We start from the raw sequence: 24031 nt of genomic DNA, 5'->3' as shown, positions 1-24031 counted from the left end.
ATTTAAAAAAAATAATGATTTGAGACGGGTTAAGTGTGGTTTCAGTGCTAGAAATTCACCCATGTGCACTTCAGACTCCGCGCTACGCGGTGCTACATTCTCATGTTACGGCTGCGTCTGCTTATTCGGCAATTACGCCCTAGGCAGGAAGGGCTGTACAAATCGTCCTTATAAGCAGTTTTTGTGCGACAAAAATGAGTAAATTTTTTTAAAAAAGTACTTGCAGTGTGCCTTAGTAACGAAAACTATGACAGCGCATTTCTTTTCTGCGTATTCTTCCTGTGTGAAAAATTTCACAGTAGGTTTCGACATGTCGGATTGGATCTATTCCTTGTAAGCTCGGGACTGAGGAGGTTTGGATCATTGCCTTGTAAGCTCGGGACTGAGGAGGTTATCACTTCGTCTTCAAGCCACGAGAGGCCTACCGGGATCATCCGACCGCCATGTCATCCTCAGAGGAGCCTGCGGATAGGAGGGGCGTGTGGACAGCACACCGCTCTCCCGGTCGTTATGATGGTATTCTTGACCGAAGCAGCTACTATTCGGTCTAGTAGCTCCTCAATTGGCATCTAGAGGCTGAGTGCACCTCGAAAAATGGCAACAGCGCATGGCGGCCTGGAGGGTCACCCATCCAAGTGCCGACCACGCCCGACAGCGCTTAACTTCGATGATCTCACGGGAACCGATGTATCCATTGTGGCAAGGCCGTTGCCCCACTGCAGAGGTTATACTATAGTAATCAAAAATATCTCGTAACAGCCTTCGAAATTTTGTGCTGAAGTTCGAGTTTGGCCTGTATTTTTCGACAAGAATGTACTAAAGCTGTATATCACTTATTTTTCATCTTTATGAGACTTTTTAGCGTAGAGCCCAGTAAGGGCTACTTGTTAGTATTACAGCTTAATGTTACCTGACGTCGTGTCTCACTTCGTCAGCAGTTTTAAGGGTTTAAAAGGAGCCGGACGTGGCGGGGACATGACGTACCTTTGAGCAGCGGCACGATGCGCCCCCAGCAGGTGATGGCGCCCTTGCGGTGGAACTGCCCCAGTGCCAGCTCCATGTAGAACAGCGGGATGCCGCCCACGAACAACATCACACAGTACGGCACCAGGAAAGCACCTGCAACAGGCCACATCAGCTATTAAGCAACTGCTTTAAAATATCGTTTGTCGGGTCATTTTCTTCCTCTTCAGTTTTGTCACTCCCCAAACGTGTTTTATTTTTAGTTTTATTTATTTATATATTTAAATCACAAATCATGGGTGTGGTCAGATGACACTGCTAATACAAGTGTTATCTTGATATACACTGCTGGCCATTAAAATTGCTACACCACGAAGATGACGTGCTACAGACGCGAAATTAAACCGACGCTGCTTCACAGACAGGAGCGTCTGCGATGGTGTACTCAACGACGAACCTGGGTGCACGCATTGCAAAAAGTCATTTTTTCGGATGAATCCAGGTTCTGTTTACAGCATCATGATGGTCCCATCCGTGTTTGGCGACATCGCGGTGATCGCACATTGGAAGAGTGTATTCGTCATCGCCATACTGGTGTATCACCCGGCTTGATGGTATGGGGTGCCATTGGTTACATGTCTCGGTCAGCTCTTGTTCGCATTGACGACACTTTGAACAGTGGACGTTACATTTCAGCGGTGTTACGACCCGTGGCTCTACCCTTCATTCGATCCCTGCGAAACCCTACATTTCAGCAGGGTAAGGCACGACCGCATGTTGCAGGTCCTGTACGGGCCTATCTGGATACAGAAAATGTTCGACTGCTGCCCTGGCCAACACATTCTCCAGATCTCTCACCAATTGAAAACGTCTGGTCAATGGTGGCCGGGCAACTGGCACGTCACAATACGCCAGTCACTACTCTTGATGAACTGTGGAATCGTGTTGACGTTTCATGGGCAGCTGTACCTGTACACTCCATCCAAGCTCTGTTTGACTCAGTGCCCAGGCGTATCAAGGCCGTTATTACGGCGAGAGGTGGTTGTTCTGGGTACTGATTTCTCAGGATCTATGCACCCAAATTGCGTGAAAATGTTATCACATGTCAGTTCTAGTATAATATATTTGTCCAATGAATACCCGTTTATCATCTGCATTTCTTCTCGGTGTAGCAATTTTAATGGCCAGTAGTGTAGAACAGTACGCTCCTTCAGTCCTTTGTTTGAGTGTAATATCTTTGTCACAAAAAGCATGTGTTGGCTGGATCCATGTGAAAAATCGTGCTGCAGAGTAATATTGTAAGAGATGTTGGCGAATAAATATTACCAAATTCTTTTGAATTCAAAAGTCGAGGGTAGAAGAGATGTAGTAACGAGACTTTTACTTCTATAACACAGAGATGACATAGGTTCTGCTACAAGGCTTATATTATGTACGTTTCTAGTATTAAACGCGACTCACATGTCCGAAAATGCTATGTATATGTGAGAAATGCGTAACATTTACGGCTCTTGCATCCATGTTTATATTGTTGTCATTCACAGCATCTTTCGTGTTACAGCAGGCAGCTGGCATTATAAGGAAGTATTGATCAGTGTATGCGACCAAGGGACACACACGACACCATCGTTCGGTGAACTCCTTCATTTAGCTGACTTGGAACCGGTGGAGCAACGCTACGCCCTGTTCGGCTACTTCGATCTGGTATGGGCGCTCAGACTTATAACCTCAGTACTTTCTATTAGTTGAACAAGGCCGCAAACAGCAATTTTTGATGTACAAAAATCAAGGGCGAAAATACGCAATGAGAGACGAACAGAAATAACACTTTTATGGGTGTGGTTAGATGACACTGCTAACACAAGTGTTACCGTGACATAGAACAGCACGTTCCTTCAGTCTTTTTTTAGACGTAACACAAAAAGCATGTGTTAGTTGGATCCATGTGACAATTATGCTGAACTCGTATGTGATACCTGTCCTTTCAGACATGTCCGAAAGATCAGGGACCACATATATAATTAAGGTGACGACGGGCAATGATCTCTCCATGCCGATACAACCAAACTCGAACTCTTATGAGGGTCGGCGAGTTGCTTTGAGTAATGAGGCTAATGAGTAGGCCTCTACATCAGTAGTGTGTTGAGAAATTAGGCTGATGGGAAGCGTGCTAAAGGTAGTCCGTTCAGCTATGATGACCATTGTGTCCGGTGGTCAGCGCATCTGCCTAATAAGCAGGAGACTCTGGTTCGAATCCAGGTGTGGCACAAATTTTAAGCTTGTCTCGCTGATGTAGATCGCGCCCACTAGTATATAATGTCTTTAATTCCTTCGTGTCTTAATTACACTGAAGTCCCTACCATGTATGATAGTCACCTGGACGCGTCGTGGCATGTAAGCAATGAGACCTTGGTAGGTCGCCGGAGGTAGTTGGCACCACATCGGCACACACAAGTCAACTACGAGGGTAATCCCAAAAGTAAGGTCTCCTATTTTTTATAAGTACATAGACCTGTTTATTTCTACAATGGTTTACATCAGTTTACAGCTTGAACATTTAGCTATTTTTCGACATAATGACCGTTTCTGTCGATGCATTTTTGTAGACGCTGTGGCAGTTTTTGTATGCCCATGCTTTCCGGTCAAGTGTTCTTTTAACCCAGGGAACGGGTGATAGTCACTGGGCGCCAAGTCAGGATTATGCTCCACTGAAACTGCTGCAGGAGAGCAACGGTTTGCCGAGCGACGTGTGGACGAGCGTTGTCATGGAGAATGTGAACGCCCTTGGTCAACATTCCTCTTCTGTTCTGAATTGCCGGTTTGAGTTTTTTCAGAGTCTCACAGTACCTGTCAGCGTTAATTGTGGTTCTAGCGATTCAGCTCTGACAACTAGGTGAAAGAACAGGTTCATAACATTCTGAAGAGCATGGCGGCGAGCTGTTATGACATGGGCATACAAAACTGCCACAGCGTCTACAAAAATGACTCGACAGAAATGGTGATTATGTCGAAAAATAGCTAAATATTCAAGCTATAAACTGATGTAAACCATTGTAGAAATAAACAGGTCTATGTACTTATAAAAAATAGGAGACCTTACTTTTGGGATTACCCTCGTAATTCCCGTAATTTCCGGAGAGGTGGGCAATGAATTTTGATACCACTTTCAATCACATCCCAGATGTGTTCGATCAGGTTCAAATCTGGCGAGCTGGCGGGGCCACATCAATTGGAATGCGCGTCTGTTTTTCGAACCACTCCATCACACTCCCGGCTTTGTGACATGGCACATTATCTTCTTGAAAAATGCCACTGCCGTTGGGAAACATGATCGCCATGAAGGAGCTTACGTGGTCTGCTACTAGTATACGATACTCCTTCGCCGTCATGGTGCCTTGCATGAGCTCCACTGGACCCATGGATGACCCCGTGAATGTTCTCCAGGGTATAATGGAGCCGCCGTCAGCTTCTCTCCGTCCCGCAGTTCAGGTGTCGAAGAGCTGTACCCCTGGAAGACGACGGATTCGCGTCCTCCCATCGGCACGATGAAGAAGGTACCGGGATTCATCAGACCGTGCGATGCTCTACCACTGCACCAACGTCCAGTGCCGATTGTCACTTGCCCATTTCAGTCGTAGTTGCCGATGTCGTCGTGTTAACATTGGAACGTGCATGGGTCACCGGCTGCGGAGGCTCGTCGTCAGGAGTTTTCGGCGCACTGGTGTTCAGGCAGTCTTGTACTCTGTCCAGCATTAAAGTCTGACGTGATTTCCGCTACAGTTCACCATCTGTGCTATTTTACCAGTCCGACATCTTTAATGGTGGCTGGCCGCCCAACCCTACGATGTTTGGGCGTGATTCCACCTTGATTTCGCCATGTGCTGAAGATACTCACCACAGCATTCCTTGAACATCCGACAACTCGTGTAGTTTCCGAAATGCTCGTGCCGAGCCTCCGGGATATCTCGATATGCTCGCGCGCCTTCCCCGTCCTACTTACGGACAGCACTCTCGCTGATGCTACATGAACAGTGCGTGTGTCCAGCAGTCATTCCTCACCAGGTGACGCCACTGTCGCCTGGACGGGTTAATATCGATAGTAGGTCGATGGTCATAATGTTCTATGTGATCAGTGGGCTGCAAAAGTAATCTGACAATAACATTTGAATAAAATAAAAGTTATTAATAGCGCAAATCATGTAGTGCGTTGTCGGATTGACATGAGTAATACCCCAAGGAACTAATTTGAGCTGGTGGTAGTCGCAGTGTGCCAGCCTTGCCGACAGCAGTGAAGTCGGGTGTTGTCGTAAGTCTGCAAGCAATGCCAATACTTATTAGGAAAGTTTTTTATTGTTGTTTGTGCATGAAAAGTGTATTTGTAACATACATGAATTATTTTTGCATGTGAACTGTAGGTCATTTATCGTTGTGAGCGCACTACTTTGTGACCCGCTGTAGTTTTGCTACTTTGAGCAATGCCAATGTCATGAATAACATAACTGACATCCCTTGTGAAATTTCGACTGCGTTACTTATTACTCTGACTAAATCTGAATAACCTAGTGAGCCGTGCCGTTTATTGGTTGACATCTTGTCTTTGCGGTACTGCCGTCCCGTTTCTTATTCGATTTACTGGCGTCACTAAGTTGCTGGCTTGGCAGCAGCAGCACTTATCGATAAGAGCACTGTCGTACTATCTTTGGAGCGACCACTAGTATTTCCGGCTCGTCGTGTGTCGGAAGTTCGGTTGGCACGGAGCAGTAGTGAGGGTTGGACAGCCATGACTCGGCGGACCGTAGTCGACACACATGACTTGAGTGGGGACGACCTTGGTTGGTCGTTCAGTTGGTAGTCTCATCGGACGACATGTATTTGGTCGCCGACCGCTTCTGGGTTCTCTGTGTGTGTCGACTTGTGATTCGTCCTTGTTGTTCCACAGTCTGGTTTTAGTATTGTTCGAGTTGCTTGTGGAAGTGTTTCACGGAACTGTGTGTAGCTTGTGTGGTTTTGACTGAGCAGTTAATTTAATGCTATGTCCGTGCCGGATTGGTTCAGTCGGTTGGGGCGGAGCAGCGAGGAAATCTCCATGGCGCGTGGCCAGACCAGGACCGCTGGTGGCGTGCACACGCTGTTGGATTGCGAAGCGCTAGCTGCGAGAGCTACGAAGTCCATTGCCCACCGAACCGGGGCACTGGGTTGAGTGATCAGTTAACCTGTTATGAAGCCTCAACTATTGTGACATCTCTTTCTTCATTTGCGGGTTGTTGCTCCCTGGGCCGTTCTTTAAACGCCGATTTCTGAAGACGTAGTCCTCGTCCTAGGCCGAAATTTTCCATCATTGTGCCATTGGTCGGACGGAAGGGAATTGATTAAACTGTTGGTCGGTCCTTGGGCCATTCCTAGTTTGGGTTGCCATCCGATTGTTCAACTTCAACTCTTGGCTGCCTGTCTCACCTCACGTTATGTTTGAGCTACCGTCTCAGGCCGACCCTTGGAACACTTCTGAGCACCACTTGATCTGTTTGTTTTAGATTGTGATTTTCATTTTAGTTTGAAGTATTGTGCGAGGCCTTCGGCCGTGTATTCTTTCAGTTCTTTTTAAATTTTACAGAAAGGCCTTCATCCATGTTAAATTAAAATTTTGAAGATTGATTTTATTTTAAAAAAGAAAAAAATGTTTTCCTTAAAATTCGTTCTATCTGAAATTGTTTGTAATCCAGGCCCTAAGCCATTAGTTGTTCGATGCGTTATGTGTGGCCTTCAGCCGAGGATTTACGTGAACCCCTTTTATAAGGCCTTCAGCTGTGTGTATTCTTTAAAGGAAAATTTTTTATAAGGAGGAAGGGGTTTATTTTAAATAATTTGTCTGATTTGTTGTTCAGGCCTTCAGCCGTTGTTTCAAATTTGTTTGTGGCCTTCAGCAGTGCAATAAGTTAATATTTCTTTAATTAGGCTTTCAGCCGTTCTGTTGTAAGTTTAAAAAGAAATTTCTTGGTAGGAAGAATTGTTTATTAATGTGTTTTAATTATAGTTGTCCTTCAGACGTGTAGTGTAGGTCTTCAGCTACTAATTGTTTTCAATTGCATGTTTTTTCTGTTAAAGGAAAAAAATTACCTTGTATTTTTAATTGCTTTTTATTTCTAAGCCAGGCCTTCAACCCTTCTTGTTTTTGGTGTGGTTTTGGGCCTTCAGCCCAGAAAGCATCTCAAGTTCCTTAACTAGGCCTTCAACCGTATTGTTTAGTTGTGATCTTTTAAAGCAATGTGTAAATGAGTGGTTCTTAGAAAAATAAAGTTGTGTGTTTGATTGTGCAACTCACAGTAACTGTTTATGTCCCCATCCACAATCATAACCTTATCATGTGCGCTCTCTGAGTACCTACCAACCAGGTTACACCTAGCCACAGTTACTAGCAATTCATTTCAGCTAACAGTTCCTGATCAAGATCCGACACCTTGACTTCCGGTGCACTATATGGAGTGAAGATACCAGGTCAGTAAAATTTACAGAACTTTGCGATCTTCTTTGACGCATTAAGATCCAACTGCGACTCCCAGACGTACGGCAATCTCAGTAGGAATGATCGAATGGGGCCAGTTCCGTAGGAATAGTGGTAATACTTGTAAAGGGAAGATTTCTTATAAATTATAGTCCTAAATGCTAAAGGCCTTCTTGATTGGATTTCACGTTGAGCTGCAAGTCCTGTTGTAATTGATAGGGTGAATTAGTTCCTTTGTCTTCCAGGAGCGTGAGTTCTAGTAAAGCACTATAGCACTCGAAATAAAATCTCATTCATGTAGAGAAGGAGAATCAGGGAATACGTTCCGTCACTGATGAGGTTATCACTGTCGCAACACACTCTTGTCTTGGGCAAGAATGGTGAAAGAAACAGGCCACACCCTTTTAGAGGAACCGTCCCTGGTTTCATCCTAATTGGTGTCAGGAATACTGCGGGAACCTGAGTCTGGATTGCTGGACAGGGACACGAACGACACTCATCCCGGTAGCGGGTCCAGTGACGTAACCGCGGCATTATCTCTCTCGGTCTTAGTCGCGAGAAAACGTAAAAGTGAAAAATCTAAGTGGATAACATGAATAAATGAGGAAAACTTTAAAGAAATCAAAGTAGTATACCGTAACGCCAAGCGGGAAATCTGAGTTCGACTTCTCGTACGGCACAATTTCTCTTGTAATATCTTCATACCTAACGCAGCTAGTGGAAAAAAGATTCCGCAGTTGCGAAAAAAAATCGTAAATTTAGTACAGCTGCAAGATCATCACCAGTGTCTGTTTCTTCAGAACTGTTAAAAATAAATCAATGATTCATTTATCACGCGTCACGATATTTGGCTACCATTAATAATCCGTCGTGTTTCAGTTTCTCTTTTATTTATGATTCGCAGACCTGCCTAATGTAAAGTAGTTTGACCACAAGATTCACTAATAAATCTTCTTCGTTTCTGCAAGTATAGTTAAAGGGCATAAATGTAAAGATGTGCGACCATCCCTGCCAAGAACGAGACAATAACTTACAATGTTGAATATTAGCCCGACCTATTTTCATGAAAAATTAACCCTACTTGTTGTCTGTGATGTCCAGGGAGGGATGCATTCTCATTCATTGAGTTCCACACAGGGGGGGAGGGGGGAGGAACCTACAGTTTCTAGGAAGTCCAAGTGACGAAGCAGACCAAACTCCATCAAAGACAAGTTACTAGATTTGTATGAGGACAACGTAGTAAAATATTAAATTATGCGGCAAGTTCACAAGACATACTACTTGATTCGAATGTAGGCTCTCATATTCAGGTAAGATATGCAAGTACCTTTTTAAAATTACTAAAATGCCAATAAAACCGTCAGACAAACCACTCTCTGTCATACTTTACATTCACATCTCTTCATATTCTGCTGGTACCGTTAAACACACGCGCATGTTTCCTTCTTCAAATCGTCTTCTTCCATCGGCTGGCACTACCACCACGTAACCCATATTCTGCTGCTTATTTACTGGGAGACCTTGATCAACATCCTGGCGCTCCCGTGTAAACACACAGCAGAACATGCGATAGAAGATATCCGAAGATGAAGCATGCTTTTTTATGACGAACTTCATGTGGTTGAGCCAGATGTTAATATTTTACTAATATTTCACAATCACGACCTTGTCTCCGGCTAAGATGGAAAATTCGAAGCATTGTCTGCAGAAGCGTGTCACTAAGACGACCAGTGCAAAACCCCAGAGGAGAAGAAATGCATTTCTCACATAACCATACTTCACAATTTCGTAATGTGATTTTGTGTAGTAAATTTCATATAGTTGTTCTCTCTGCATGACACGTGTTTGGATCAAATATGTAGTAAGACGCATAGATAATAATTTCTCTGCAGTTTGCTTCCATCGGGGACGAAATACGGAAAACCTAATTGGATAGTACGCAGTTTTCTCCAAGTATGCGGTGCTGTGTATAGCATAGCGATAGTTTTACTTACTCAAGTAGTAGGGAGGGTAATTTTATTTGAACAATATTGGAAGGTTTGCAGAATTACTTGCAAAGATGATAAATTTTCTCTCTCTCTCCAGTCTTTCGAATGGTTTGGCGTCTACCTCCATCTTCTCATGTCCGCATAGCCTACCTGTTACGCCCAACGTCTTCTGTATTCTGTTTTGCATGTACTAGGCCTGTCCCCCCCCCCCACCCACCCTCCTCCTACTTCTTCTTTCACCCAACGTGAACTATTTCTGGATGCCGTAGCGGGTGTGCCACTGAATATTCCTTCTTATGGTAAGCGTCCATAGAATTTCAATCCTCATTTATTATTTCTAGCACTTTTAAACTTTTATCTGTTTCTTCTTGGCTTGATTTTCGATGGTTCAAGTTTCACTTCCATACTATACTGTGCTCTAGCTGTATACTTTCAAGAACTATTTCAGTCCCATATCAATATCTACTACCAGTGCAGCTATTTTACTGAAATTATCTTTCTTCTTCTGCGCCAGTCTACTTCTGATATTATTCTTGTGTCGACTATCCCGTGTAATACACAGTTTTTTGAGTGAGTGATTTCTGTGTAAAACTACATGAACTATACGCCCTTTTAAACGTAATCCATATACATTTGGAATCCCCCCCTCCTCTCTCCCCCCCCCCCCCCCCCCCATCAGCTCTTAGAAAGTTACACAGAAAAATCTTTGCAAAATCGTCTGCAGATTGATGTACTTTCAAGAAACATCGGTGACTAATTACTGAAAATGGGAGAAGTTCGATATCACTTAATACCAGCCGACAACCATTACCAGGCTTTTCTGGTCGCCTAGCCACCTGGGAACATAAGAAATTAAGCTCACAATTGTGTCCTACCCTTGGGCCTTAACCATGAAGGATAATATTAAAAAACCTCCAACCCAGCTGGGAATCGAACCCGAGCCCCGTTGCACAGCATTCCTCCACACTGGCCACTTTTTTTATCTCATTTTGTTCTATATAATACGTTGAATTCGTTCGGGGCGGATGTCTGATGACACCCGTTCAGGATATTTGTTGATCAGTTCACTCAGTTTTTTTTATTAAAGAGGGCAGCTAACCCTTTGAGCGAATTCGCGCCACGCTACCGAGGTGGACACAGTAAGTGTAAGTAAACGGTAGGATGCTATCTGAATTAATTGAAAGCTTTCTTTTTGTTGGTTAACGAAAACGTAGTGGAAAACAAGAAACAGTGTTAGTCTTGGTCATATCCTATGCAACGCCATTACTACGCACTTAGCCTTTCACCAGCCGGCGGGTGTGGCCGAGAGGTTCTAGGTGCTTCAGTCTGGAACCGCGCGACCGCTACGGTCGCAGGTTCGAATCCTTCCACGGGCATCGATGTGTGTGATGTCCTTAGGTTAGTTAAGTTTAAGTAGTTCTAAGTTGTAGGGGACTGATGACCTCAGATGTTAAGTCCCATTGTGCTCAGAGCCATTTTAGCCATTTAGCCTTTCACCTGCCGGCCACTTTAGAAGGCAACGTATGTGGTGAATAATTGCAGCGGGAGTATAATGTTCAATTATATGTATTTTATGGTTTCTAATATATATTTTCTGGTCGTGGAATGACAGTTTTTCATGGCAGTACGTTATTCAACCCAGATTTTTCGATCGGACAGGGGCTTTTCGAACATGAAATGTGGCGCAAAAGATCACCACGATATACGCATAAGTTCCTCAACTCTGAACGCACTTGACGTACCGTGGATTTACATCCTTGCGGAAGTAGCACCATCAAGCCATTCCTGTGAGACACTTACTTTTTCTGCAACCTGTAACCTGACGGGCTAGCGTTTCCCTAAGTCAATTTGAGTTGAGTTCTGGAGGTTTCAAGCGCCAAAGAATACTTTTCTAAGGGCTTTCTGAGTATGCTAAAGTAGTGAGATGTTTTCTCTTGACATCATGGAATATTTGTGAATATGAGGTCCTGCCAGGAGGATTGCAGGTAGAGGAAGAAAGCGTAGGACCAATGGGAACGCGGATGACTGAGGCAACTGCTGGTCAGTGTGTAGCTACAGCATTGATTGGATAAACTTCTTAATTATTAGACTTTTACAATAGCGTTCTTGGAACTCGTGAAACCATAGATTTGGCTGCTAACCCTCACGAAATGCAAAAGGCAATAATTTCTGCTCGTCTTAACAGGGATAGTACAGAAGGCATTATACTGGATGAGTCACTAACTGTTGCTACCTAGAATAACTCCGAAATTATGATAGGAGCTGAAAAGTTTGTGGGACAAAAGTTGCGTGGGACAACGGGCGCCATAATATGACGTAGTTTTTTGTTGCTAGGTGAGGTCGGGCCAGAGATATGAAAGTCAGCTTTTTTTAAAAATGGGTTGCTATAGTTTGGTACTTATTTTCTGACAGCGGCTATCGAGACGAATCCAAAGATGTGTAACAGTAAGGTCTTTCAAGGTCAACGAAGGTGACAAAGATTGCATGAACATCCATTCACAGAAGGTGTTCGAAGTGATGACCATTGGTATGAATGCAATGCTGTAATCTTCTTATCATGGATTGAGTGGTATTCCTTATTGTTGTGACTTGGCAAGACAGCCAAGCCACTATGAGATAGCCGAAAGGCACGCGTTTAAGCTCATGCAGGCTGGCGTGAGGTCTGGAACAGTTAAAGAAGTTGAGTCTAGTAAAAAAAGTACGTAGCTTCTGGAATACTTAACTTTAATCCATAATTGGTGAACATCGGTCTGACGGTACATGCATCACAAGATAAATAGCAATTGATAATGGCGCCTTGCTAGGTCGTAGCAAATGACGTAGTTGAAGGCTATGCTAACTATCGTCTCGGCAAATGAGAGCGTAATTTGTCAGTGAACCATCGCTAGCAAAGTCGGCTGTACAACTGGGCGAGTGCTAGGAAGTCCCTCTAGACCCGCCGTGTGGCGGCGCTCGGTCTGCAATCACTGATAGTGGCGACACGCGGGTCCGACGTATACTACCGGACCGCGGCCGATTTAAAGGCTACCACCTAGCAAGTGTGGTGTCTGGCGGTGACACCACACTTATCACATTGGCACTTATCGAAGCACATGCTCTGACAATTATCTCTCGCGTATCTTCAGGTGTAGTTAGAACGTCTTTATAAACAATGTCTTTTAGGAATCCCCAAAAGAAAAAATTCAGAGGCGTCAAGCCTGGCGAACGAGCCGGCCGCGACACATTCCTCCGCGTTCAATCCATCGATTTGGGAATTGTCTCTGCAACTCATTTCTATCCATCAGCGAAAAATGTGCCGGACACCCTTCGTATTGATACCACATTCTGTTCCTTGTTCCTAAAGGTATTTCTTCCAATAACAGTCCTAATGTTTCTTGTAGGAATGTGGTGTACTTCCTACCACTACGATTTCCATCGATGAAATAGAGGCCTATAATTCTGTCCTCCAGAATCCCACACCATACATTCACCGACCACGGTTTCTGGTGTGCAACTTGCTGCAGCCAACATGGATTTTCGGTTGCCCAGTAACACGTGCTATGCAAATTAACATTTCCAGGGATCATGAATGTAGCCTCGTCAGTAAATAAAATCAAATTAATAAATGAATCATTCCTCTGAATCTGAAGTTTAACCCATCGGCAGAATTCAATGCGACGCCTATAATCCGTACTAGTTAATTCTTGGTGGAGACTGATATGGTAAGGATGATATTTATGGCGATACTCAACACGAGCAACATTACTCTGGCTCATGCCAGATTCCCTTTCGATTTGACGCGAACTAACACAAGGATCTCGAACCACAGTGGAAAGAATACCAGTTTCCGTTTCCTCGTTAGTAACTTTCCTTTGCTGGATATGCTTCCGATGCGTTAAAGATCCAGTTGCCCTCAATTTCTCATACACATATTTAAATGAACGACGCGTAGGGGTGAGTACGATGAGGATGTCGTTCAGTGTACAAGTCTCTAGCTCTCACTGAATTTCGTTGACATTCTCCGTAAATGAGAAGCCTATCGACTTGTTCTTCGAAGAAATACATCATTCACATTCGCTTGATTCGACGATACTAGTCTTACCGTTCCTATCAGTGTTGTACTGCGGAACCGTCGAATGGTGTTTACATGTAAATGGTACGTTAGATGGATACGCCGTATTCGTCGAATATTTACTATTTGCACGATATACGAGAGAGAATTGTCAGAGCATGTGCTTCCATAAGTGCCGAAGTGATAAGGAGTACCACTCAATCCATGATAAGAAGATTGCAGCACTGCATTGATACCAATGGTCATCACTTCGAACAAAATGGTTCAAATGGCTCTAAATACTATGGGACTTAACTTCTGAGGTCAACAGTCCCCTAGAACTTAGAACTATTTAAACCTAACTAACCTAAGGTCATCACACACATCCACGCCCGAGGCAGGATTCGAACCTGCGACCACAGCAGCAGCGCGGTTCTGGACTGAAGCGCCTAGAACCGCTTCACTTCGAACATCTTCTGTAAATGGACGTTCATGCCTCCTTTCTGACCTTCGTTAACCTTACTGTTAAACATGATTGCCTTCGTCTCGATAGGTGCTATCAGAAAATAAGTACCAAATTGTAACATCACATAAAAAAAACAAAATTGACCTTCGTATCTGTGACGCGACCCCACCTAGCTACAAAAAAACCGACGTCGTATTATGTCCCCGTTGTCCCATGCAACATCTGTCCCACAAACTTTTCAGCCGCTATCATAGTTTCGGAGATATTCTAGATGGCAATAGTTACTGACGCACCCTGTATTATTTAGAGATGTTTGGAACGTATTATTTTTGGAGAGTAATCTAGTTAAAGGTAATCCGATTGCTACAATCAGTGGTGTGCAGTGAGTGAAAGAGATATACTTATCGAAACTATTTCACAAGCACTAGAACGCTTTATATGACACTTAAGCCAGTTATGAACACTATAAATAGTCGCTGATGTGATACACTGTATCAGTACTTCCGGTATAATTTTTATATTATGACTACGGCTAGGACGCATCATAAGAATTTAGGAACACATTGCGATGTAGGCAAAATCAGTGTTTATGCATCTCAGGAACTTTCCCGAAATTCGGCTCAAACAATTTAGAAGCATCAAAGAAAATCAGTTTACGGATAGAGAATTTAAGGCTTCATTCTCCCAAATGCGAATACATTGTTGGACCCATCAAAGTATCTCGTTTTGTGAGATCTTAGAGAAGGAGCTCTCGAGCAGCTGGATGAGGCGCTGACAGTAAATTAGGAGTTGTGTGCTGAAGAAATCGTCAGGACACGCACCACACAGTTTTTTTAAAAATACAGATGCGACTTAGTAACTCCCACGAACAACCTTTTCATATTACATACGTAAATATAAATTCTTCTAGGAAATAGAAGTTGTCAAGGAGAAACTTTCTCAGTTCGTTTTCAAATTTAGCTTTCTTTTCTGCTATACATTTTAAATCATTAGATAAGTGACAAAAAATTGAAGTGGCAGAACTGATAACCCCTTTTTGTGCTAGATACAACCTTAGTGTGGGATGCGGAATGCCATGTTTTCTTCTTTTATTTTAATTATGTACGTCAGTATTACTTTCGAACAGTAGTTAGTAATTTTCAACAAATTTTAATGAGGGAATATGTATGTTGCGAAGCAATAGTCTAATACCTAACTCCTAACAGGTATCTACAAGTTAACTGTGGGCGAACACGACATGTTGTTTTTGCAGCAAGTTTTCGAGGAATGAAAACTTTCTTTCTTAAAGATGAGTGACCCCAGAACATTATTCTAGATGATGTTATTGAATGAAAAAATCAAAATATATTAAATTACTGGTTTGTCTTTTTCCAAGATTTGCAGTGATTCGAAGAGCAAATGTGGCTTAACTGACCTGTTTTAGAAGTTTAAGAATGTGTTTTTTCCAGTTTAAATTCCCATTAATATGGACACCTGAGAAGTTTGCAGTTTCCATGCTGGACACCTTTCTTGACAATATGTGTTAATTAGATGATGTTATTGAATGAAAAAATCAAAATATATTAAATTACTGGTTTGTCTTTCTCCAAGATTTGCAGTGATTCTAAGAGAAAATGTGGCTTAACTGACCTGTTTTAGAAGTTTAAGAATGTGTTTTTTCCAGTTTAAATTCCCATTAATATGGACACCTGAGAAGTTTGCAGTTTCTATGCTGGACACCTTTCTTGACAATATGTGTTAATTATCATTGGTGTATTACTTCTAGATATTCGGAACTGAGTTTTGTTGCGTCTTTTTGAAATTGAGAGAGCGACCATTTGCTGAAAACCATTCACTTATTATAAGAGATCAACTCTTCAGTCCACTATTAGAAACACCGTCAAATACAGATGAAATCTTATTTGTGAGAGAATGTATAATTTTCTTAATTTCAAAAGGAGAAGTGGGTGAAACATATATGTGATTGAATTTTATTTAAGTTGGTTTTCAGTATTCTGCTTTGATTTTTCTCTAGAACGGCTTGTCTCTATATTTTCTATTACGTTTAAGAAATGATAGTTAAACATGCTGAAGATTTATAGTCCTTCCATTTAAATAAGAAGTGGTGGTATCCTGTTCTGTGACATGTTGCCCTGTCTCTTGTTTCACTACATTCCACACAGACTTTAGCCTATTGTTATAATCGCCGATTTCTGACATAATGTGTACGTTCCTTGACTTTTTAATGAGTTTTCGTAATAATTTTGAGTAATTTTCCCAGTGGGCATCTACTGCAGGACCTTTGCTTTTCCTTACCAACAGATACTTCAGTCACCCTAGTGCGCTATTGTTTTTTACATGGCTGTTTGTACAATTAAGAAGAACAGGAGGAAACAGTGGTTTGATCAGGAATGCAAGAAATTGGCAGAGGAAAGGAGAAAAGCGCGATTAGATTGGGATAGAATGGGAGACAGAAAACAAGAGAAGTTCTTGAACTTGAGAATGGAAGTTGGTCGTAGGCTACGGGCAAAGAAGAGGGATTATTTGAACAATCAAATTACAAAAATGGAAACAAACAGTAAAACAAAAAACATCAGGGAACTTTACCCAGACATAAATGGGTATAGGAAGGGCTTCAAGGCTAGGACAAATGCACTTCGAGGGGATGCTGGGGGAATACTGACAGACCACAGTGCTATATTAAGTAAATGGAGGGCGTATTTTGAGCATCTATTAAATGTACACCAGGAAGCAGGAAACGAGCAGGCGTACGAAATACATACAGCAGAACCCCAGATACCTGAGCCAACGTTAAAGGAAGTAAGAGATGCAATCAAAAAATTGAAAAACCATAAAGTACCAGGATCAGATTGCATAACTGCAGAATTAGTTAAAAATGGGGGATAGAAATTGGTGGAAGTAGTTCACAAAGTGATAACTAATGTGTGAAACTCAGAGATGATACCTGAAGAGTGGCAGGAGTTGATTCTGATCCCAATTTTTAAGAAAGGAGACAAAATGGATTGTAGTAATTGTAGATGGATATCGCTGTTACCAGTATGTTCCAAAATTTATCAAATATTCTGCTAAGCAGGCTTACACCATATGCAGATGACATTGTGGGGGATTACCAAGCCAACTATAGACAAAATATTCACCCTGCGTCAAATTTTGGAAAAGAAATGGGAATACAATAAACCAGTTCATAATCTTTTCATAGATTTTACAAAAGCATATGATTCAGTACTGCAACCAAAGAAGGGTGTTAGACTTATAGAAGCGAGTTTGAAAAACACAAAAGGTAGAGTACGCGTGGGGAAATTGGAGTCAGAAGAATTTGTAATAATGAACGGACTTAAGCAGGGAGATGCCCTGTCTCCGCTACTTTTTAATTTAGTCCTAGAATATATTGTACGAATGGCAGCAGATAATTCAGAGGGTGTGGATTTAAATGGAAATATTAAGATATTAGGGTATGCAGATGATCTAAACATCAATAGCGATAGGAAAGAATCTGTAACAGCAAATGCGAATGCGTTAATCAAGACTAGTGAAGATGTAGGTCTAGGGATAAGTGAAGACAAAACTAAATACCTTGTTACTAGTAGAATGCCAACAGTAGTAGATCAGGAAATGTTAAGAGTTGGAGACATGCAGTTTGAAAAACTGAACACATTTAAGTATCTAGGCGTGGACATCACTTCGAGAAATGAGATTGAATCCGAACTGAAGAAGGGATTACGAGCGGGAAATGCGTGCTCCTTCTCACTGAATAGATTACTTTCATCACGGATATTGTCTAGGAATTTAAAGATTAGAATATACAAAACTATTATTCTACCAGTTATGCTGTATGGGTGTGAGACTTGGTCTCTCACTGTGCAAAATGAAAAGCCGTTTCGAGTATTTGAAAACAAAATTTTGAGGAAAATTTTCGGAGCAAAAAGGGATAACATTAGCGGAGAGTGGCGAAAACTGCATAACGAAGAGGTTCACGAACTCTATTCAAGCCCTGACATAATCAGTATTATTAAATCACTGTGGTGGAACCACTCCTCCACAGGCCGTGCATTATGAACAGGTGCTCGATCGTGTTGAAAGATGCAATCGCCATCCCCGAATTGCGCTTCAACAGCGGGAAACAAGAAGATGCTTAAAACATCAATGCAGGCCTGTGCTGTGGTAGTGCCACGCAAAACAACAAGGGTGCAAGCTCCCCTCCACGAAGAACAGGACCAGAGCATAACACCACCGCCTCCGAATTTTACTGTTGACACTACACAGGCTGGCAGATGACGTTCACCGGGCATTCGCCATATCCACACCCTGCCATCGGATCGCCACATTGTGTACCGTGATTCGTCACTCCACACAACGTTTTTCCACTGTTCAATCGTCCAATGTTTACGGTCCTTACACCAAGCGAGGTGTCGTTTGGCATTCACCGGCGTGATGTGTGGCTTATGAGCAGCCGCTCGACCATGAAATCCAAGTTTTCTCACCTCCCGTCTGACTGTCATAGCACTTGCTGTGGATCGTGATGCAGTTTGGAATTCCTGTGTGATGGTCTGGATAGATGTCTGCCTATTACACATTACTACCCTCTTCAACTGTCGACGGTCTGTGTCAGTCAACAGACGAGGTCGGCCTGTACGCTTTTGTGCTGGACGTCTCCCTTACGTTTCTACTTCACTATCATATCGAAAACAGTGGACCTAGGGATGTTTAGGAGTGTGGAAATCTCACGTACAGACGTATGACACAAGTGACACCCAATCACCTGACCACGTTGGAAGCCCGTGAGTTCCGCGGAGTGCCCCAGTCTACTCTCTCACGATGTCTAATGACTACTGAGGTCGGTGATATGGAGTACGTGGCAGTAGGTGGCTGCACAGTGCACCAAATATCAAGAACTATGTTTCTGGGGTGTCTGGATACTTTTGATCACATAGTGTGTTTATGAAAACCACTGATTTAATCACTCTAAGACTTGACATTTAAAACATTATTACATTAAAGTATATGTTGGCAAAGCTTGAGAAAGCAATTTAACTTTTAATTTTATTCTTAATTATGGTGAAATACTTGAGCGCTATCCGCAGCCGCGTTATGGTGACGTGGCGCTACTAGCAGTGAAATGGGGTAAATCCCGCGGCACAATCGCTCGCCTCTGTATCTCACAAACGTTACAGCTGTTGTTTCACTACAATCTGGTTTGCAATCCTACCATGTCCAATGCCTAGTAGTAAGACTCTTTTCATTCTAATTTATTTTCTTACTGATCTATCCTCAGTCACTGCATCCTGCTGTAACCTACAGCTGAATGGGGCTCTTCCTCTCCTAGCCGCGCGGGGTAGCCGCGCGGTCTTGGGGGGTCGTGTCACGGTCCGCGCGGCTCCCCCAGTCGAGTCCTCCCTCGGGCATGGGTGTGTGTGTCGTCCTTAGCATTAGTTAGTTTAAGTCAGATAGTGTGTAAGCTTAGGGACCGATGTCCTCAGCAGTTTGGTCCCATAAGACCTTACCACAAATTTCCATTTTCTTCCTCTCCTACTTCAAGTAAAAGGTCAAACTTATTGGCTACTGGAAGATCAAATATAGATGAAGTTGAAGAGCTGTTCACCTTTAGCCCGTTACTTATTAGTTTTACCAGTGTTTTCCCCTTTCAGCTTTTTGCGTGATCTAAGTTAGCCTGGAGGGCACAAAGTTTTGCTTCCTGTTCAGTAGTTGTCCCATCCCTTTTGCAGAGCCTACTCTTCTATGAAGTATCTTCATCGACTTACTCATTCAGTTCTCCACTAAAGTCACCGCAAGGAACTCCTACTTACAATCTTCACATGCCACTCCGTGTCTGACTACTCTACCGCAACATCCACACTTACCACGGATTACAATACACATTAAAAGCTTAAAACTAGAATTAAATCACTTAACACACTTTACACCACACCAATTTTCGATAATTACGAAGTGAAAAACTTAGATCTTCACCTTAGGGTTTCAGTTATGTGATATTACCACTTAAACAAATCCTCAGCACTCACTTAACTGCAGTATATGTTAATTAACTTATTGACAATGACTTTTAAACACCATTTATCACGGAATTAATTGATATTTGACAGTGTATATTACCGGCAAAACACAGCCTACTACGTATGACACTACTTTCTGATAATTTAAATGTCGAACACTTAATCCGATATCATTAATTACTCAACTGAAGGAACGTACATAGTTATAAAATATGCTCGACTCATTTTTTCCTATAAAAATTGCCTATTTTTAAGTAGTAACGTATCGGTAGTCACAGACGGGCACCTGTGTGGCCAACCCATTGTGGATCACTGTGAATAAAATAACTTTGGGTATTGGGCCGCGTCATTGTTAAATACTAATCCAGCTAAACTGGCTAAACTGTCTACGTGTCGGCCGACTTGCTGCCGTCCTCTTGGGGACGGTGAGCCGCCCTGAAGAAGACCGCAACAAGTTGGTCGACACGTTGGCAATTTAGCTGTTTCAGTACTTTACAATAACGCGACCCAACGCCTAAAATTATTTTATTCAAAATATTACCGGCCGTTGAAGCCTTCGAATTTACATTGTGTTTCGTGTTCCTCCAAGTAACAGTCCAATGTCACAAACATTGTGCCACATCTCTCCGCAAATTGTGACATTTGTGTTAGATATCAGGTATCTACGACGTTATAAGATTGTGCAGTACCACATGAAGCGTATTGTCTGCATGAGGGATGATATGGCGCCGGAATGGAAGCACCAGCATGGCACCTGAGTGATGTGGCCTGGTGTCATGGCGTCACCCATGTCAGAAGCTTACTATTGGCTGAGTAAGGCTCCAATACACATAGTAAATAAAAATTCCTGGGCTGGAATTGGCTGGAACGAGTGACGCAGAGGCTCCCTTATGTCGGCAGGAACAGACATATCGGTGCCGGTTCCTGAGAGTTATGTTTATTGTTGCATTATAAAAGCTATTCTGCAGCGGGGGGCAGGGGTGGGAGAAAGTGTAGTGATTTCAGTTAATTGTTAAGATATAACATTAAAAACATTGTTTATGATTGCATTGACGCGGGCTATAGTGCAGTCGCGTATGTGCATTGGAAGTAATTAAAGATCTGCCCACAATTGCAGAATAGCATTGAAAAATAATATTGTGCAGTGTATTAAGTGTACAGTCAAATGTGATGTGAAAACCCACATGAATCACTAAATGGAGTCCCTTAAAAAAGTTAAAGTGTGCTCTTTAAAGCAAGCGAAGTAGTTAAAAAATGGCTCTTAGCACTATGGGACTTAACATCTGAGGTCATCAGTCCTCTAGAACTTAGAACTACTTGAACATAACTAACCTAAGGACATCACACACATCCATGCCCGAGGCAGGATTCGAACCTGCGACCGTAGCAGTCGCGCAGTTCCGGACTGAGCGCCTATAACCGCTCGGCCACCGCGGCCGGCGAAATAGTTACGGATTTCCTCTAAATATTGCGTTACATCGCTACACCTGTCACTTATGCTCGAGACCGCGACAGAGCGCTTCCACTGCAGGGAAAGGGCATCTCTGAAGAATCGAGGGTAATGGGATTCAGATGTGATGGATTTACACATCTCCGTCCACAGCCTCGCATGGACGGTCGCTCATCACAACTATAGGCCGCGGCACCTCTCGCTGACGTTAGGTAGCAAGCCGCCACGAGGAAGACGAAGAATAACATACGTGACAAGTAGGCGGGAGCTTGTAGCTGCAAGCCTATACACACGTTGTTGGAAATAATGAAATATCGTTAATTATGGAAACAACAGTTGCTTCTATGAAGAATATTTGACTTAAATTTCGCTTTAGGAGAATCCTTCACCCGGATTATTGAAATAATTTGTGTGGTATCAGGTGAATCAGAAGAGAACTCGTCGACGGCTCTCTTTCACTGTCAGAGGCCAGCGAATTTTGCCGCATATGGCAGTGATGTGGTCGGCGCGGTCTTGACAAAAGCTATTGAGTTGTCAGCCTTTGATCGGCAGTGTTCGGCCGCAGCGGTTTATGTCAAAGGAGCTCTGCAGCGGACGGGCCGCAGAGCTTGGGCCGTCTGGAAGCGATCCGAGTTCTTCGGTTATTGACTGAGGACTCAAAAGACGTAGGGTGACGGCCTTGTTAGCTCTCTGAACGTAAAGCGTATGGTACATGGTTGTTCAGATCTACAATATGTAACAAGTAGCATTCACACTTACCAGAAAAACTGCTGTATTCCCATTTTTTCCGAGATGTTGTAAATTTTACGCGCAGTGAAAAAGAAACGCAGTGCATTTAGACGAAGAACGTGGTAGCTATAGGACGAAAATCATGGAAATTACCGGATGACTTTTACCTATTTTCAGATAACATAAAGAGTTTCAATTTTTTTTAAATTAATAAGTATGTAGTTCAGTTGTTCCAACTCTCTACAGAGAATACAGCACTACACTATATTCCAACTCACAGTGAATCAAAATTCTGATGTCAAACCACGTGGAGAGATCAAGAAATGTGATGGAACTTCTAGATTGAAGGAGGGGACGTCCGAGTGCCGCAGAGAGGTAAGAATTTTTTCTAGCAAATTGAGACAATCTTAGGCACTATCATAACTTTCCCTTAATGACATACTCAGGTAGAGGAGCGCATGATATGCGTACTTCCACGATCGAATGTATGAGCCGTTAGGCACAAATCTGATTCTATAACCGAATTATCGAGCGAGTGACTCGTTCACTGACCACTTAAAAAAAATTTTAAGTAGATTTACCATAGTCAGTTGGGGAAATGTTACAATAGGAAACAATACTCCTAAATTAGCCTGCTGTTACCCATAATAATTTTTTTTTCACTTCTGTCTGTATTGGGCCGATCAACAGACATTTGTGTACAAACCGGCAGTAACGGTACGTCTATCTTCTAATGCCATAGTAAAAATACGGCCAGTTTTAAAAAAAAGAACTAACAACCATCTTCATAACAGCACCGTGAGTTCGTCAGACTTTTATTAGGATTAGGTTCTGTACGAAAAACCCATTGAGTCGATTGACATTTGTTTTCAGGATCATATGAATCAACCCAAGATTCATTATCAGTAAAGATATTCCAAACCAAATTTGTGTGCCGCCTTGGAATTTTTCCAGAGTTTCTCTGCAGCAATGAGTGTGCTGTCGTTTTTGATCGAGAGTCATTTAATGTGGAATCCATCGAAAACAAAGTTTTCTCATTATTTCTAGATAATTATTAAGTGCTATATTTTTTTTATAAACATTACACCAAATGGCTTGGTGTTATGTGTATATGAATTACAGAGTAGTTGCAAAACAGCTTTACATTTCCTCTGTTAAGTAAATGGTTACTGTATACCAGAAGTCTGAAGAAACATTGTATTGGAAATAGAGACTAATGTTACAATGGTCACTTAAACAGTCTGTGCCTTTTTTGAGTTATCTGCCTCGACTACGTATTCCTGCTCCGTCTTTTATACCTTCATCGTTTGCGAGACTTGAAACTCTAACCTTCCTAATGAACTGCGCATGTTGCTCGTTAATCTGCATGCTGTTTTCGGAAAGGAAATCAGATAATCGCAATTCCTCTTACAGTGCTATTTCATTACATCGGTGCTACGCAAATCGTAAAAATCGCAAAAGAAACTTGCGTGTGGTGGAAGTCAAATCGTGCATCACTACCATTCTTCCTTGAGTGTAAAAGTTCAAATTTATTCAGGTTACGCCCTCACAGTCATTAAGTAAGATATTTTGGGAAGAAGTACCACATTGCTTTATTGTTTTTGGAACGTGTACTCTTGGAATTTGCGCGGTAAGGCTCTTTATGAAGCCCATCCGCTGTCTTGCACGATTTACAATTGCAGTTGGTTGAGCATATTCCTGGCTTTCTTTCGCGGACCAGACGAACCCATGACGTAATGTGCAATTCTTCTTTGAATCTTATAATATGTGGCTCCAGAAGCATATAGTTTTCCTTTGTAGGTTTTACTTCAATTTTCAGTAAAGTGACCACGGTCTGAAGTAACCCGCGAGAATTCGTAACACTAATGCACACACAGAATATACAGAACACACAC

The 24031-nt window shown here is 42.5% G+C and overlaps 1 protein-coding gene across 1 annotated transcript in view; it reads right to left on the bottom strand.

The window, feature by feature from the left end:
• Nucleotides 1-24031, bottom strand: part of LOC124777598 (sodium-dependent dopamine transporter) — a 360017-nt gene that overhangs the window by 179083 nt on the left and 156903 nt on the right. The window contains exon 3 of the mRNA XM_047253064.1: nt 985-1119. Within this exon, the coding sequence (XP_047109020.1) occupies nt 985-1119 (135 nt within the window). The remainder of the gene's footprint in view (nt 1-984; nt 1120-24031) is intronic.

The sequence above is a fragment of the Schistocerca piceifrons genome, chromosome 1 (assembly GCF_021461385.2).
Source record: "Schistocerca piceifrons isolate TAMUIC-IGC-003096 chromosome 1, iqSchPice1.1, whole genome shotgun sequence".
NCBI classification, from domain to species: Eukaryota; Metazoa; Arthropoda; class Insecta; order Orthoptera; family Acrididae; genus Schistocerca; species Schistocerca piceifrons.
This window is presented reverse-complemented; position numbering and strand designations above follow the sequence as displayed.